A 15,819-nucleotide genomic window follows, 5' to 3' on the forward strand; every position below is an offset into this window, starting at 1 on the left:
AGAACAGGATAACGGCTGACGTGACAGGACAAGAAACACCGTTTTTCTGAGGTGAAAGACTTTATTTCGGCGTACACTTATGTCCTCTAAAAGTGTCCGCCGTCTGTGTGAAACAGTATATTTTTATTTACCCGCCACGGTGGCCGGTAGGTGAAGCGAATTTACCTGCCACAACACAAAATCACCCGCATTTGGCTGGTGGCGGGTGCTAATTTCCATCCCTGCCTGCCGCGCCTGAGACAGCAAGCGACATGCCTGCCAAGCTAGAGCCTGCACCGCTGGTCCCGTCCAGCACAGAGCCCTCTTCGCCGCTGGTCCCGTCCAGCACAGAGCCCTCTTCGCCGCTGGTCCCGTCCAGCACAGAGCCCTCTTCGCCGCTGGTCCCGTCCAGCACAGAGCCCTCTTCGCCGCTGGTCCCGTCCAGCACAGAGCCCTCTTCATCGCTGGTTCCGTCCAGCTCAGAGCCCTCTTCGCCGCTGGTCCTGCCCAGCTCAGAGCCCTCTTCGCCGCTGGTTCCGTCCAGTTCAGAGCCCTCTTCATCGCTGGTCCTAACCAGCTCAGAGTCCTCTTCGCCGCTGGCCCTACCCAGCTCAAAGCCCTCACCGCCGCTGGTCCCGTCAAGCTCAGAGCGCGCTGATCCTGAGCCAGAGCTTCACGTCAGTCCTGCCGAGCCAGAGCCAGAGCTTCACGTCAGTCCTGCCGAGCCAGAGCCAGAGCTTCACGTCAGTCCTGCCGAGCCAGAGCCAGAGCTTCACGTCAGTCCTGCCGAGCCAGAGCCAGAGCTTCACGTCACGTCTTCCACGCCAGTGTCTTCGGACAAGATGGCCGACTCCACGCCTTCCACGCCAGTGTCTTCGGACAAGATGGCCGACTCCACGCCTTCCACGCCAGTGTCTTCGGACAAGATGGCCGACTCCACGCCTGTGTCTTCGGACAAGATGGCCGCTGCCGAGCCGGATCCAGTGTCTGCGGACAAGATGGTTGCCGCCGAGCCTGTTCACGTCACGTCTGCCGAGCCTGTGTCGTCGGACAAGATGGCCACCGCTGAGCCTGTGTCTTCGGACAAGATGGCTGCCGCCGAGCCTGTGTCTTCGGACAAGAGGATTGTCTCGGAACTGCCCACCATCAGTCCTGCCATGGCCAGGAGGGCTGTCTTCCTCTTTTACGCAGTGGCGGTATTGCATGCGTGGAAGAGACACAGCAAGTCTGCTGATCCAGAGACTGTTCACGTCACGTCTGCTGATCCAGAGACTGTCCACGTCACGTCTGCCGATCCAGAGACTGTCCACGTCACATCTGTCGATCCAGAGACTATTCCTGTGCCGGAGGCTGTACCCGTCAGCCCTGCCACGGCCCAGAGGGCTGTCTTCACTTTTTATTTGGTTGCTGTCTGGCGTGCCTGGGCTGCACACACTACCAAGATGGCAGCCTCCAGTCCGGTTGGAACCCCGGACACTGTGCTGAAGCCGGTGTTTGTTTATGTTCCTGAACAGGTGTCTGTATCTGTTCCTGAGCCGGTGGTGTCAGTTCCTGAGCCGGTGGTGTCAGTTCCTGAGCCGGTGGTGTCTGTTCCTGAGCCGGTGGTGTCTGTTCCTGAGCCGGTGGTGTCTGTTCCTGAGCCGGTGGTGTCTGTTCCTGTTCCTGAGCCGGTGGTGTCTGTTCCTGCTCCTGAGCCGGTGGTGTCTGTTCCAGCGCCTGAGCCGGTGGTGTCTGTTCCAGCGCCATGGCCGCCCGAGGGGTCGTCTCCGCCATGGCCGCCCGAGGGGTCGTCTCCGCCATGGCCGCCCGAGGGGTCGTCTCCGCCATGGCCGCCCGAGGGGTCGTCTCCGCCCTGGCCGCCCGAGGGAAAGTCTCCGCCCTGGCCGCCCGAAGGGTCGTCTCCGCCGCCCTGGCCGCCCGAAGGGTCGTCTCCGCCGCCCTGGTCGTCTGCTCCGCCCTGGCCGCCTGAAGGGTCGTCTTCTCCGCCCTGGCCGTCTGCTCCGCCCTGGCCGCCTGAAGGGTCGTCTGCTCCGCCCTGGCCGCCTGAAGGGTCGTCTTCTCCGCCCTGGCCGCCTGAAGGGTCGTCTTCTCCGCCCTGGCCACCTGAAGGATCGTCTGCTCCGCCCTGGTCGTCTGCTCCGCCCTGGTCGTCTGCTCCGCCCTGGCCGCCTGAAGGGTCGTCTGCTCCGCCCTGTTTAAACTGTCCTGTCCCCATTAAGGTTAAATTCATTATTATAACCTTTCCACTAATTTCATTTTGAATTGAGGACTACATCTTTAATTCAGCTTTTGACTCTGAGCATTTAGTACATAATTTTGTTCTACAATCTGCCATCACAGCTTTTACAACATTCCAGTGGGGTGCACCAGAACTATTCTTACTGTCCCCCGGGATTTCACTTTCAATCTCCCTTTTCCTTTTTAATTTCTTTCAGGGCTTGTGCTCCTAACATATTCTGAATCACTTATGCAGCCCCGTTCTCTTTATTACCATTCAGGACTGCTCAGCCCTGGCCGCCTGAAGGGTCGTCTGCTCCGCCTGAAGGGTCGCCTGCTCCGCCCTGGCCACCTGAAGGGTCGCCTGCACTGCCTGCTCCGCCCCGGTCGCCTGCACTGCCTGCTCCGCCCCGGTCGCCTGCACTGCCTGCTCCGCCCCGGTCGCCTGCACTGCCTGCTCCGCCCCGGTCGCCTGCACTGCCAGCTCCGCCCTGGTCACCTGCACTGCCTGCATCGCCACAGTCTCCAGGTCCTCTTCCGCTCCACGGGCCTGGCCCTCCATCCCGCCCCCGGGTCCGCCTCCGCTCCACCACCCTCCTGGACAATTTAGGAGCGTCTGGAATCCGCTCCTTAAAGGGGGGGCTATGTAACGGTCACCAGCTGGAGTACCCTTGAAAGCCACCAGAGGGCACTCCACATCAGACACTCACGTTCACTCTCAGACTACATTTCCCATACTCACTGCCCGGACTCATCTCTGATCACTCATCACAGTCACCTGTACCTCATTATCACTGATTGCATTCACCTGTGTCCCATCACCCTGTTAGTCTGTCTATTTATACCATGTTCATTCACTCACCGCGAAGTCTTGTTTTAGTGTTACACTGCAATTCTGAGCATTCTCTTGGTTTCCTTGTCTCTTGGTTTTTGGATATCTTGCCCTGTTCCCTGGATTACTCTCTTGCCTCTGGTCCCTGCCTGTTTTGTTTGTTTGTTTGTTTGTTTGTTTGTTTGTTTCTTTTGTTGGACTGCCTATCTGTGTATGACCCTTGCCTGTATCTTGGATTACGCCTCTGGATTGCCCTCAAATAAAGCTGCACTTGGATCTAAACCTTCGTGTCTCGGAACAGTCCGTAACACTAGCTTTCTAATTAAATTCAGGAATTATATCTCTCATATAATTCATAAGCCCCTTTACCTCTTTTTGTATCTTTCTAATGTTCTCTGGGGGTTCTTAGACCTGTTATCTGCTCTTTCACTAATTTATTAATTATTTTGTTTCTTACAGAGACCTCAGATCCTAAATGAACCATATCTGCCATTACTACACTTTGTTTATTTATTTATTTATTTATTATCCAGCCCTGGTAAGCCAATTAACTTAAAGCCTTTCTTTCACGGTTTCAATATGCTCTAATAACTCTTGTATTGCCTTATTTAATTTTTCTTTATCAATTATATTAATTAGATATTATCTTTTTAATTTATGTATCTTACTCAGTTTTTTATGAGTATATGCTTCACTAATTACTAATAAACTTTATTCCATTTTCATTTATATTCTTGTTCAATATTTACTTTTAATCTCAAGACTTTCTTTAAGTCTCTTCCTTCATGCAAATTATCTGCACTCTCTATTATTTTAATGCCGAATTCTTCTCTCCTACTCTCTCCTCTCCTTTCTTCTTTTTCTTTAAATAAAGATATTATCTGTAAATTGCATTGGCTCTGTTGTTGAGGATACCTGAGCAACTTCATTTAAAATAAATGTATTTTTCCATTAACAAAGGAGTTTCCATCTTTTTTAATAATTAAGATTATGTTCTCTTTAATCTAACCTTTAATACCATATCTTTAAAATTCAATTTAATTATATCTTTTAATCACAAATGTTTTTCTTTTTTCTTTTCTTTTTTTATAGGCTAAGCATTTGTCAATGTATCCTGTCCTTCTTTTTATCTATTGCTCTTTTTATTCATCAAGCTTTATTTTACTTTTTATTGACAATTTATTCTGTTTAAGTCTTTTTATACTTGAATTTTCTATTTCACTCATCACTTGTCTTTGTTCTAGGGTTATCTCTTTCAATTTATCATTAGATATAACTTGTCTATTGTATACCATTTTCATCCTCACAAATTCCTGCATTATGTTCTGTCGTGCCTTTATATTCTATTCTTCTGTCTCCAGTCAAGTCAAGTTACCTTCATTCATTTAGTGCTTTTAACAATGTAGATTGTTCTAAATCGTCTTTACAGTGACAACAGGGAATTAAAATACACTAAGTGTTTTAAGTAGGCTATACTAAACTCATTTCCATCTCTCCGTTTCACTTGAAAACAGGTATTGTATGTCATTTCTTCATCCATCTTGACACTTTGTGCTATGAAAGGATTAATTTTTGTTTCTATCTTAATTTATTCTGTTTTCCTCACTATTCTCACATGCTGATAGCTTAAATCATACTCAGCTATATTTTCCTCTATCTGTTTTTTAGTTACAGTGTTCAGGATCATTACAAATTTATCAACCTTGTTATTTTCCGACCTACTTCTCTTAGTAACATTACTCTATCTGTTATAGGTATTTCATCCTGTATTGATAACCATTTTAATCCTATCTGTTTTCTGGCCACATCTGTTACGGCTCCAATAATTTCTCTTCACTTTTCTTTAGGTTTCTAAACTCCAGTTGTCCGACTGGATTCCTTTCCTAACAGAAGTCAAAGGTCCCCCTCTATCGTCCTTTCTCTGCTTTACTTCTACACTCTCCTAGTTCTCAGATATCTCTGAGTTTAAGAGCTTTATTGCTCGCTGACTTTTTCCTTGTTTCCAGCATTCTTTTTAGTCTCTTTACTTCTAGTGTTTAATGGTTTTATAATTTTTTATATTTCTCTCATTATTCTTCTCTTAAATTCATACTTAAAATATGATTGTATCATATTATTCTATTCTCCTGACTTTCACAATCCCTTTTCTTTAACTATTATTTTAAGCCAGAGGTATTCGGCTGTGTCTCTTGCTCATAAGTCAAGTCTATGTCAGGAACTATCTCCTTTTCCCAGTTTCTTATCAGCGCTCTTTTCATTGCTAGGATTCCTATGTATTTCCTTTAACTCCTAATTTTGAATTCTTTAGTTCTTCTTTTCAACTGCAATTGATCTATTTATTTATTTATTTATTTATTTTCCATAGTCTTTTCCATATCCATGTCTTTGTTTCACTATTTTCACTTTCTGTATTTACTATTGATGAATATAACTCATTTTCCTGCTTTCCGTCTGAGCCGTTTTCAAACTCCCTAGACCTCTGTCTATCTCTCTATAACTTAGAGACTGCTATTACGGCAGTCATTGTTGTTACTCTTATTTTATTATACGCTTGCTTAAACTCCTCTCTATGAGTTAAAAATCCTCTTTTGAATTCTCTATTATTCCTGTCATTAATCACAGCTATTACTGAATGTTTAAACTGTCCTGTCCCCATTAAGGTTAAATTCATTATTATAACCTTTCCACTAATTTCATTTTGAATTGAGGACTACATCTTTAATTCAGCTTTTGACTCTGAGCATTTAGTACATAATTTTGTTCTACAATCTGCCATCACAGCTTTTACAACATTCCAGTGGGGTGCACCAGAACTATTCTTACTGTCCCCCGGGATTTCACTTTCAATCTCCCTTTTCCTTTTTAATTTCTTTCAGGGCTTGTGCTCCTAACATATTCTGAATCACTTATGCAGCCCCGTTCTCTTTATTACCATTCAGGACTATCATTCCTCCTCTGGTATTCTGTAACAACCCATCATAAACTTCTACTTCTATTTCTTTCACTTTTTATTATTTCTATCCACCGTATTACTGAGGTGGCTACCTCGGTCTCATTACATTTTCTTTCACTCAATTGGTCTCTGGATGGAAGCCAAAGCACAAACAAATCATTATTTATTTCTATTGCTGATGTATTCGCTCTCAACGCTTCTCCTTCCCATTCAAGTACTCTTTTATAACCAAAAGTATATGGGTTTCTTGCTGTCCTCTCCATCCAACAATGTGCACTTTGTTAGATGGTTTATACAGCTCACACTAAATCTTCCTTAGATTTAGTCTATCTCTACTACTTACTCAAACTTCTCTAAGTTTGCTACTATAATTCTTATTTGAATTATCTTCTCACTTTTTCGTAGAGATATATAGTAGTGTGTGCATGCACTTAGCTCTTCTATGAGCTTTCAATAATTCTTCTATGAATTATTTTAGTATATTGGATACCCTTTTATCCAATATACATCTCATTCCTTGAGATTCTTACACTACTATTCACACAATCCTTCTATTTCCTTCTAGTGGATTGTTTTAATAATTCTTCTTTGAATTATTATTTTTATCGAGCTTTAGGATTTAGGATTTCTCTCTTTTTCTAATCAAACTTATGTAAGATTTCACTTTCAACCGTGTAATTTATACAGCGGTCCTAGTGTCTATCCAACCCCTCTGGGTTGTCTTAATATTTCACTTTTCTCCACTACAAGTACGCGAGGATCACTCGTATTAACTTGAATGAATAGTCTGGCTCTGTATTCAGGAGGCTTCCCCCCCCCTTCACAGAAACCCTGTCTCTTTGGCTTTCCTAGCCTCTCTGAGACCTGCCGTATAAGATTTATCTCACATCTTTATCGGCTAAATAAACCTCCACAGCTCTTTCTTGCTTTTAGGGTTTATTATCCTTTCCTATTTAGCTCTACACTCTCGTGTATATTACACGACTATCTTAGTTTTTTGAGCAATTGATCACCGATCTTGGCCAGGGATCGATAATCAATCTGCCCCTTTCATGTTGGGCGCCATGTTTTATGGTGCTTAATTTAACCCCTTGTTCGGGTCTTAAATATAGACACCTTCTACCTTATTTTGTTTATTCTCAGGTTAGGTAAAGTCAGTCGAATTCGTTCTAAACAATAAGTACATAAATTTCCATACTTACAATTCAGTCGAAAGACTGGTCCGTGGTTTAGTTCAGCTCAATCTTTTGTAAAACAGAGACTTAAGGCAGGTGAGCTTCTTAATTTAAATTAGATGTATTTTTTATTAAATACAGGTTAACTAGTTTACATAAAAGGTACTAATATATAAAATAAAAATAAAAGTAAATCAAAATCAAATAATTTGCAAGCTTTCATCTTCAGGCGCAATGGCAAGGCATCTAACACCGGAGAGGCCGTCCTTGGTGAACCAGCGTCTGACTTTGACATTCCTTACAATACTTTTTATAGTCCACACGCCCTCCGCACAGATTCAGTCCTTTACAGACAATCTGTCCAATCCGAAGTCTTGAACTGTCCTCAGTTCTGGAAACCCCCTTGCAAACTCCATATATAAAGCTCTTTCCTTTGTTCTCCTTTGCTTGCTGTTCTGGACCATCTGCCTTTCTCCTGCGCATCATGCTCCTCATCAAACGGGTAATGCTTGCCATTTCTACTTTGCTAAGATACATGCTTTTTACTGCTTAGTGTTACTTCTATCTACTAATTAAATGTTTTACTATGAGTACATCATTGTCGTTTCTTGCATGCATTACTACAATAAAAGGTTATTACAAAAACAAGTTGTGATGTCTTTCTTAATAAAACAGATTCTCAATAAAGACTTTTACAAAACCAGTTGCAGTGTCTTTCTTATACAACACTCTTTCTTACTAAATCATAAACTTGGTTAATAACATACATAAGCTTATACATGAAAGTCATTGGTTAATACAGAATAAATTGCATATATATTCCACTTACAAAGTTACAATTGTGGATAATATCATATCAGCCTATATATATGAGGCATTATAAGAGAATAAATTGCATGTTCACTTAACAATATATACACATCATACATAAGAAATGGATCATACATATAAATACTTACATATTATATTTATAAATAAGCCAACACAGAAAACAAGTGTCTTGTCGATTCAAATTGTATTCTAAAATAAACGACATACACGTTTACAGATTGTGAGCCCTACAACCTACTGCCACCTCAATGCTGCTGTGCCAATTCTTCATCTATATTTTTAAGATGGAGCTGACCTCCGCCCCAACCTCCGACTTTCACGGCAGTCCATCCAGTCACTGATTGCGACCATGGGTGGAAAAAAAAGGAGTCGCATCAAGCATCTGAAAATCGGGTCTGTGCCAGGGCTGGACTGGGACAAAAAAATCGGCCCGGGCATTTTGGCCCAGACTGGCCCACTATATGATCATAAACACCACCCATCTTTGCACGCCCTTAATTATATGCATACCAACTCCTATTCCTTAAAACCACTAATGCCATGTAATGAGTGAGTATAGGAACGAGTGAAAATTTGACATTTATTAATAATACAGTTGAACTATACTCCACAGTGATGAATCCTAAAACAATCTTTAAGCTGCAATGGCATAGCAATACCAGTGTTTCTCACAGGATTTTTGGTAAAACTGTGGTGGGTGGACCTTGATTCTTCTAGGGGGGTCCGGGGGCATGCCTCCCCGTGAGAAAATTTTGTGCATTTTAATGTTAAATTCATCAATCTGGTGCACTTTGAGAGTTCAAAATTAAAAGCTCCAACCCATATTCAGTGTGCAAATTAAACGAAAAATTCAAACCTCTTTTAGTTACAGTGTCTATTTACATTACACCTACTACATAATACTAGTTATAATATTAATCCAATGACAGTAATAGCCATATTTTGTAAAACAAATGCACTAAAAAATAAAGGAAACTTTCATAATTAGTTTTGTTCCAATTTCTATACTTGAAAAAGATAAGCACATGATCTTTTATTTTGACGCAAACTGCATCAAGCTTTTATTTTGGCGGAAAACATGGTTTACAAACGCCTCTCATTAAATTTCTAGTGAATTGCGGTAATCGTCTTTATATACTGTCTATGTAATCGTCAACTATGCAATGTGGAAATAATCTGTAACTGGGTTATGGGTTCCTACACTCGATCATGACATAGCTTAAGTGTTTTGAAAATAGTTCTGCTTACCGCAGGCTCTACACTTTCTCATCTCTCTCCTGATCCTCCTCACTATCATCATCATCACTGGATCTGATGAAGGGCAGAAAGCATATATTTTGACACATTTTACAGTGTCTGCTTTAAGGGCCTGGTTCTATTTTTTCACACGATTTCTCTGCACAATCCTTGCATTTCTTCTCCATTTCGCAGACTATGTTGACAGATACACACTGACACTGCTGCACGCTCGCTCACTCGTTTAAACCTCTGAGGTCTGAGCTGTTTTCTGGGCCCTGGAGGTGTTCTGACATGCTCTGACATTTGTGTTTTTTTCTGTTACTAGTGACATTTTCATGGCTAAAGTCTAATTACACTGTATTCAGCACAAACTCTGCTACAATAATATATCAGCAGCATGTATGTAAAAGTTTGTAGTTTTGAGATAATGACATTTATGCGTGGTTTGTGAAAATACAAAAAAAAATTCTCACTGAAATAAGGCCATGAAACCCATACTGATTATTTCTTCACAAGACTTTTGAAAATTGTATGACGTAGCCTAGAATATTTGCTCCAAAACTATGTGAAAATCACCCTGACTGCTCATTCAGATAAGACAATATATTGATTTAAAATTTTTACGACGTGTTTTGTGTGAGAAAGCTTTATGCGGGAGCTCATTAATATGTAAGCTTTTCACACCTGAGAAAGACAAAGACACTCCCCTAACTGCCCTATTAGGAGCTATCAGGCCCTGTCATTCAGAGCAACCTTGCACAAAGAATGAGGAGATTTTAAAAAGAATGGCTTTTAGATTGTTTGGATTTATTTACAACACAACCTAATCCAAAAATACACAACAAATGACAAAAAAGCACATTGAAAACAATGATCCAAAGACAGAGACCTTTGTGCCATTCCTAAAAACATTGTACATACCTTTCATTTCCAAGGTGTTTGATTTTCACTTTACCATGTTCATATACAGAGACTCATGTGAATGTTGAAGTCAGCAGGACTCAGTTGCATCTGGTCCCTGAAAGAAAAGAAAAAAAGTGAACATACTGGTATCAAGAGAAACTAGGCCTGCACGATTTTGGGAATACATTTTAGATTTTTCTGGTTAAAATTGCTTTTTAAAATTCACAGAATACACACACACACACACACACACACAAATGTTTCCAACAATATATAATATAATGAACACCATGTTTGTGGGTTGCCTTGTAGGCATAAGCTATGTGCAGTACTGCATAAAATAATTTTATTTTACAAAGCAGCCTATAAATCTTCCAAAAGATTTCAGTAACAATGCTAGAGAAAAATATATTGATTATCTTATGTTACTTCAAATGTTTCCATTCGTTATGATGATATGAAATGAGATAATAGTAAAAACATAAAGCCTAATGTTTGGTGCATTTTTCCTTTCAAACGCAATCGCGCTCCAAAATATGATACATTCAAACGCACAGCGCGCTCCAAAATATGATACATTCAAACGCACAGCGCGCTCCAAAATATGATACATTCAAACCCACAGCGCGCTCCTAAATATGATACATTCAAACGCCATCGCGCTCCAAAATATTAAACATTATGGTTATACATATCTATGTTTGAGCAGATATCCACAAACAGTATTTAACAGTAAACACGGGTCTAAATAGTATAATATTCACCATATATCTAGCAACAGTTCAACTGCAATGTGAAGTTTATGCAACAATACCATAAACTAATAAGTAAGAATTTCTTACCTTACATCTTTCTTGTCTTCAAATCGCGTTCTTCTTCTGATGTAAATCCAATGTAAGCTCACAGCGCGTCTTCCAAACTCGACGAAAAGCAGAGACTTGTGAAGTGTTTTGGTGTTTTGTGTTTGAGGTAACGAGGGCGTTCGCGTTCCATGTGGAGATTTGCATGTGAATCTCTTTTGCGCGAGTGGGCGTGGCCGAATTAAAAAATAATTAACAAGCGTTTGAGATACTGGACATCCTGTTGGTTTTATACAAATTACTTAAACAGAGAATATTTGTTTTCAGTTTGAATCCGATCATTTAAAAGTACACACTTAAATGTGTATAAAGGTATATGGCTCATAAATGTGTGACAAGTATTCACTGAGTTTTGTTTCAGTTTATAGACGTGCTCAAGAAAAAAAAGTTCACTGCGATGGAGAGGCAGAACGCACACCCTGTTTATTTTCTTTATTTTACAAAAGCACAATGTTTTGATTTGATTGTAAGTGGACACATACAAAAGTAGAAATATCACAGATTCTTTTTTTATATTTATTTTTTCTGTATAACCATAAATGACGGAGTAATTTAAGTTTATTGTACTACAATGTGAAGAAAATCCAGCAAAACGCGGGGCGCGTTTGCCGACCTCAGAGGGTTAAAGTTGTGATTGGGCCAGCCCAGTGTCAATCAAGAAAAGAACCAATGGGCCGCTGATCTACGTGTTTCATGGGCTGGTCTGTCAGAAAAAACAAAAAAACTAACACTGACTTTTTTTGACCACTGCATTACACCGGCGTTACCACTGCATTACACAAACCCAGCGCCGCCAATTAAGCAAAATAAAACAAAACGAATGGGCTGCCGATGTACAAATTTTATGGGCCGTTAAAAAAAAATAAAAAAATAATAATAATACAAATTATGTATGAGTATGAGATGTATCGGCCCAAAAAGCACGTCGGCCCACCGGGCAAATGCCCGGTATGCCCGATGGCCAGTCCAGCCCTGGTCTGTGCCCTCCCGTTTCCAGTGGAACAACTGGGGACTGCCAAGAAGGGAGTCCGCTTATAAAAGAGCATCAACTCACATAGGCCATGACATTTGCCCAGCCCTTCCTCTGGAGCAGTCCCTGCCATGACGAGGAAGAGGCGATGGAGGAGGTTGCAGCTTCGGTGGTGATGACTGAACATGATTACAGTTCTGCTCCTAAACCAGGTATGTCAGTGTTTGCCGGTGTTCTGAAATGTGGTTTATGAGGACATCTGTGTCCTCATAAACCAAACGGCTTAAAAAACATACTAAATGGTGTTTTTTGAAATTCAAAAAAGGCCAAAAGTTTTCTGTGATTGGTAGGTTTAGGGGTAGGGTTAGGGGGATAGATTATACAGTTTGTACATTAGAAAAACCATTACGCCTATGGAGAGTCCCCGTAAACCACATATCCAAGTGAGTGAGTGAGTGTGTGTGTGTGTTGTGTTGCGTGTGTGTGTGTGTGTGTGTGTGTGTGTGTGTGTGCGTGTGTGTGTGTGTGTGTGTGTGTGTGTGTGTGTGTGTGTGTGTGTGTGTGTGTGTGTGTGTGTGTGTGTGTGTGTGTGTGTGTGTGTGTGTGTGTGTGTGTGTGTGTGCGTGAGTGTGTGCGTACGTGTGAGAGAGATTGTGTGTAAGTGTGAGAGAGTGTGAGTGCGAGAGGGAGTTTTGTATTTCTACCCCTGCTGTTCCCTGTTGTAATTCTTAAATGTGATCTAACAAAGGTAAAGAGAGAATATTAACCATATATGCAGTTTATATTGCTTGTAATTGGGATGAAGTAAACATCTGTTGAGTATGTTAACATAAACATTTTTATTGTGTTGAATTAAAAACCCAAACATGCAGCGGGTCCACCAGACCCACGAACACTGGCTGAATAACAATCATATGAACAGCACACAAGGGTTAAACGTAAAGGTGAATATTGAGCTATAAAAAGCTATTTCATGTAGCTTTAGAGGTTTTCTTTATTTATTTCTAACTACTCAATCTTTCTTTCTCTCTCCATTTCTTTCTTTGTAACTAAGCTATCTATCTTTCTTTCTAACTAATCAATCTTTATTTCTTTCTAATCAATATTTCTTTCTAACTAATCTATCTTTCTTCATTTCTAACTAATCCATCTTTCTTTCTTTCTTTCTTTCTTTCTTTCTTTCTTTCTTTCTTTCTTTCTTTCTTTCTTTCTCTCTTTCTCTCTTTTTCTTTCTTTCTAACTAATCTCTATCTATCTATCTATCTATCAATCTATCTATCTTTCTTTTTTCTTTCTTTCTTTTTAACTAATCTATCTATCTTTCTTTCTTTCTAACTAATCAATCTTTCTTTCTTTCTTTCTTTCTTTCTTTATAATTAATATTTTTTTCTTTCTTTCTAACTAATCTTTCTTACTCTTTCTTGCTTTTTTCTCTTTCTTTCTAACTAATCTTTCTTTCTTTCTCTTTCTTTCTAATCAATCTTTCTTTCTTTCTAAATAATCCATCTGTCTTTCTAACTTTATCTATCTTTCTTTCTCTTTCTTTCTTTCTCTCTCTTTCTTTCTTTCTTTCTAACGAATCTATCTATCTTTCTTTCTTTTTTCCTTTTTAACTAATCTATATTTCTTTCTTTCTAACTAATCAATCTTTCTTTCTTTCTAATCAATATTTGTTCTTTCTTTCTAACTAATCTTTCTTTCTTACTATCTTTATTGCTTTTTTCTATCTTTCTTTCTAACTAATCTTTCTTTCTTTCTTTCTTTCTTTCTTTCTTTCTTTCTTTCTAACTAATCTTTCTTTCTAACCATCTATCTGTCTTTCTTTCTTTCTTTCTAACTTATCTATCTATCTATCTATCTATCTATCTATCTATCTTCAAACCTTATCTATCCATCTATCTATCTTCAAACCTTATCTATCTATCTATCTATCTTATGAATCTCTCTTTCTAACTAACTTATCTATCTTTCTTTCTTTCTTACTAATCTATCTATCTTTCTAACTAACTTATCTATCTTTCTTTCTTTTTTAACTAATCTATCTATCTTTCTAACTAACTTATCTATCTTTCTTTTTTACTAATCTATCTATCTTTCTAACTAACTTATCTATCTTTCTAACTAATCTATCTATCTTTCTAACTAACTTTTCTATCTTTCTTTCTTTTTAACTAATCCATCTATCTATCTTTCTAACTTATCTATCTATCTATCTATCTATCTATCTATCTTCAAACCTTATCTATCCATCTATCTTCAAACCTTATCTATCTATCTATCTACAGTATCTATCTATCTATCTATCTATCTATCTTTCTTATGAATCTGTCTTTCTAACTAACTTATCTATCTATCTTTCTTTCTTACTAATCTATCTATCTTTCTAACTAACTTATCTATCTATCTTTCTAACTAACTTATCTATCTTTCTTTCTTTTTTAACTAATCTATCTATCTTTCTAACTAACTTATCTATCTTTCTTTTTTACTAATCTATCTATCTTTTTAACTAACTTATCTATCTTTCTAACTAATCTATCTATCTTTCTAACTAACTTTTCTATCTTTCTTTCTTTTAACTAATCTATCTATCTTTCTAACTAATCTATCTTTCTTTCTTTCTAACTAATCTATCTATCTTTCTAACTAACTAACTTATCTTTCTTTCTTACTAATCTATCTATCTTTCTAACTAACTTATCTTTCTTTCTTTCTTTCTTTCTTTCTTTCTTTCTTTCAGCGATCGCCCTTGCGATCAGAGGCATAATAAGACCAAGTGCGACAGGAAATCCCAATTAAGGTGAATTTATTGTGCAGACAGTGCAAATCCAATGACAAAACAAAAAAAACAAAAAAAGAAAAAGAAAAATTATAAAAAAAATAACATAAATATTTACAAGTTTTTGTGGGAAGGTAGCCACAACAGCAGTTGTGTCGTTTGGTTAATAAACTTTCTGGAACAAGGTTCTATGAATTTGCTTCCACTTCACACAACCAACCTGACCCTCCTGCACCATGCTTTCTGGCAGCCATTTATAGTCTAGGCCACACCCGGAAATGTACCATTCTACAGGTAAGTTTACTTTCTAACATATGTACTTTCAACCACCTAATGCATATTAAACAACATCCATAATTACATTACACAGTAACAAGAACATGCAACTATGATGCAAAACAATGAATTAACAATAAACCTTGCTTTACAGGAACATTTGGAAAAACTCCCTCCCCTACCCAGTTACCCAATATGGTTTCTCCCAATCAGGCAGCATGTCCACCATGTTTAAATACTCTGCCCTTAAACTAATACAGGTTTGGTCACAGGCGTTTTCCAAGCAGGTAAGTTAGATATGTAATAATGTGTTACACAATTTTTAATAAAGTTTTCAAATCAAACATATTTGTGTTGTGGTTCTCTATAAAGATGAATGAACAATGTTAGCGGCTAATGATACCCAAACACGATGTACTCTCAAATATCTAAAACACATTATACACAATACATTCAAGTATTGCACAAACATTGCACATTCACAACACTGCAGTTTGAATACCCAGGATATCAGTGTCAGTAACTAGACTGCGTTAATGCCGCACATGTTTGTGTGTTTGATATGGTGTACCTACATACAGTCCATTCATGATCACGGGTTTGCTCCGTGACATTTCCTCCCCCTTCCCCTGGACACCTCCTGTGGTGTCCTAGAGAGAAAATCAGCAGCACAGTTCTCAGGACCAGTCCGATATAATACTTCAAAGTCAAAGGGTTGTATAGCTAAAGACCAGCGTGTAATTAGATTAGATTAGATTAGATTCAACTTTATTGTCATTACACAAGTACAGGTACAAGGCAACGA

The 15,819-nt window shown here is 39.5% G+C and overlaps 1 protein-coding gene across 3 annotated transcripts; it reads left to right on the forward strand.

The window, feature by feature from the left end:
* The first annotated feature begins 858 nt into the window (after nucleotides 1-858).
* On the forward strand, nucleotides 859-3,337 carry LOC309508384 (uncharacterized protein). Of its 3 annotated transcripts, none has more exons than XM_082182989.1 (2): nucleotides 859-2,158; nucleotides 2,478-3,337. In XM_082182989.1, the coding sequence occupies exons 1-2, from the start codon at nucleotides 864-866 to the stop codon at nucleotides 2,869-2,871; spliced, it is 1,689 nt and encodes a 562-aa protein (XP_082039115.1). In that variant the 5' UTR covers nucleotides 859-863; the 3' UTR covers nucleotides 2,872-3,337. The 3 variants fall into 3 exon arrangements, with proteins under 3 accessions (XP_082039115.1, XP_082039116.1, XP_082039117.1); XM_082182990.1 differs by having other exon boundaries at nucleotides 859-2,110; XM_082182991.1 differs by having other exon boundaries at nucleotides 859-1,954.
* Nucleotides 3,338-15,819: the final 12,482 nt, after the last annotated feature.

This window comes from Leuciscus leuciscus (genome assembly GCF_965113295.1).
Source record: "Leuciscus leuciscus genome assembly, chromosome: 10".
NCBI lineage: Eukaryota > Metazoa > Chordata > Actinopteri > Cypriniformes > Leuciscidae > Leuciscus > Leuciscus leuciscus.

Excerpts from the sequence above, each read along its gene's own strand:
- LOC309508384 (XM_082182989.1), top strand. The coding sequence starts at position 864 with ATGGCCGACTCCACGCCTTCCACGCCAGTGTCTTCGGACAAGATGGCC. Across the intron at positions 2,159-2,477 it reads CCCTGGCCGCCTGAAGGGTC|GACTGCTCAGCCCTGGCCGC; the intron begins GTCTGCTCCGCC and ends ATTACCATTCAG.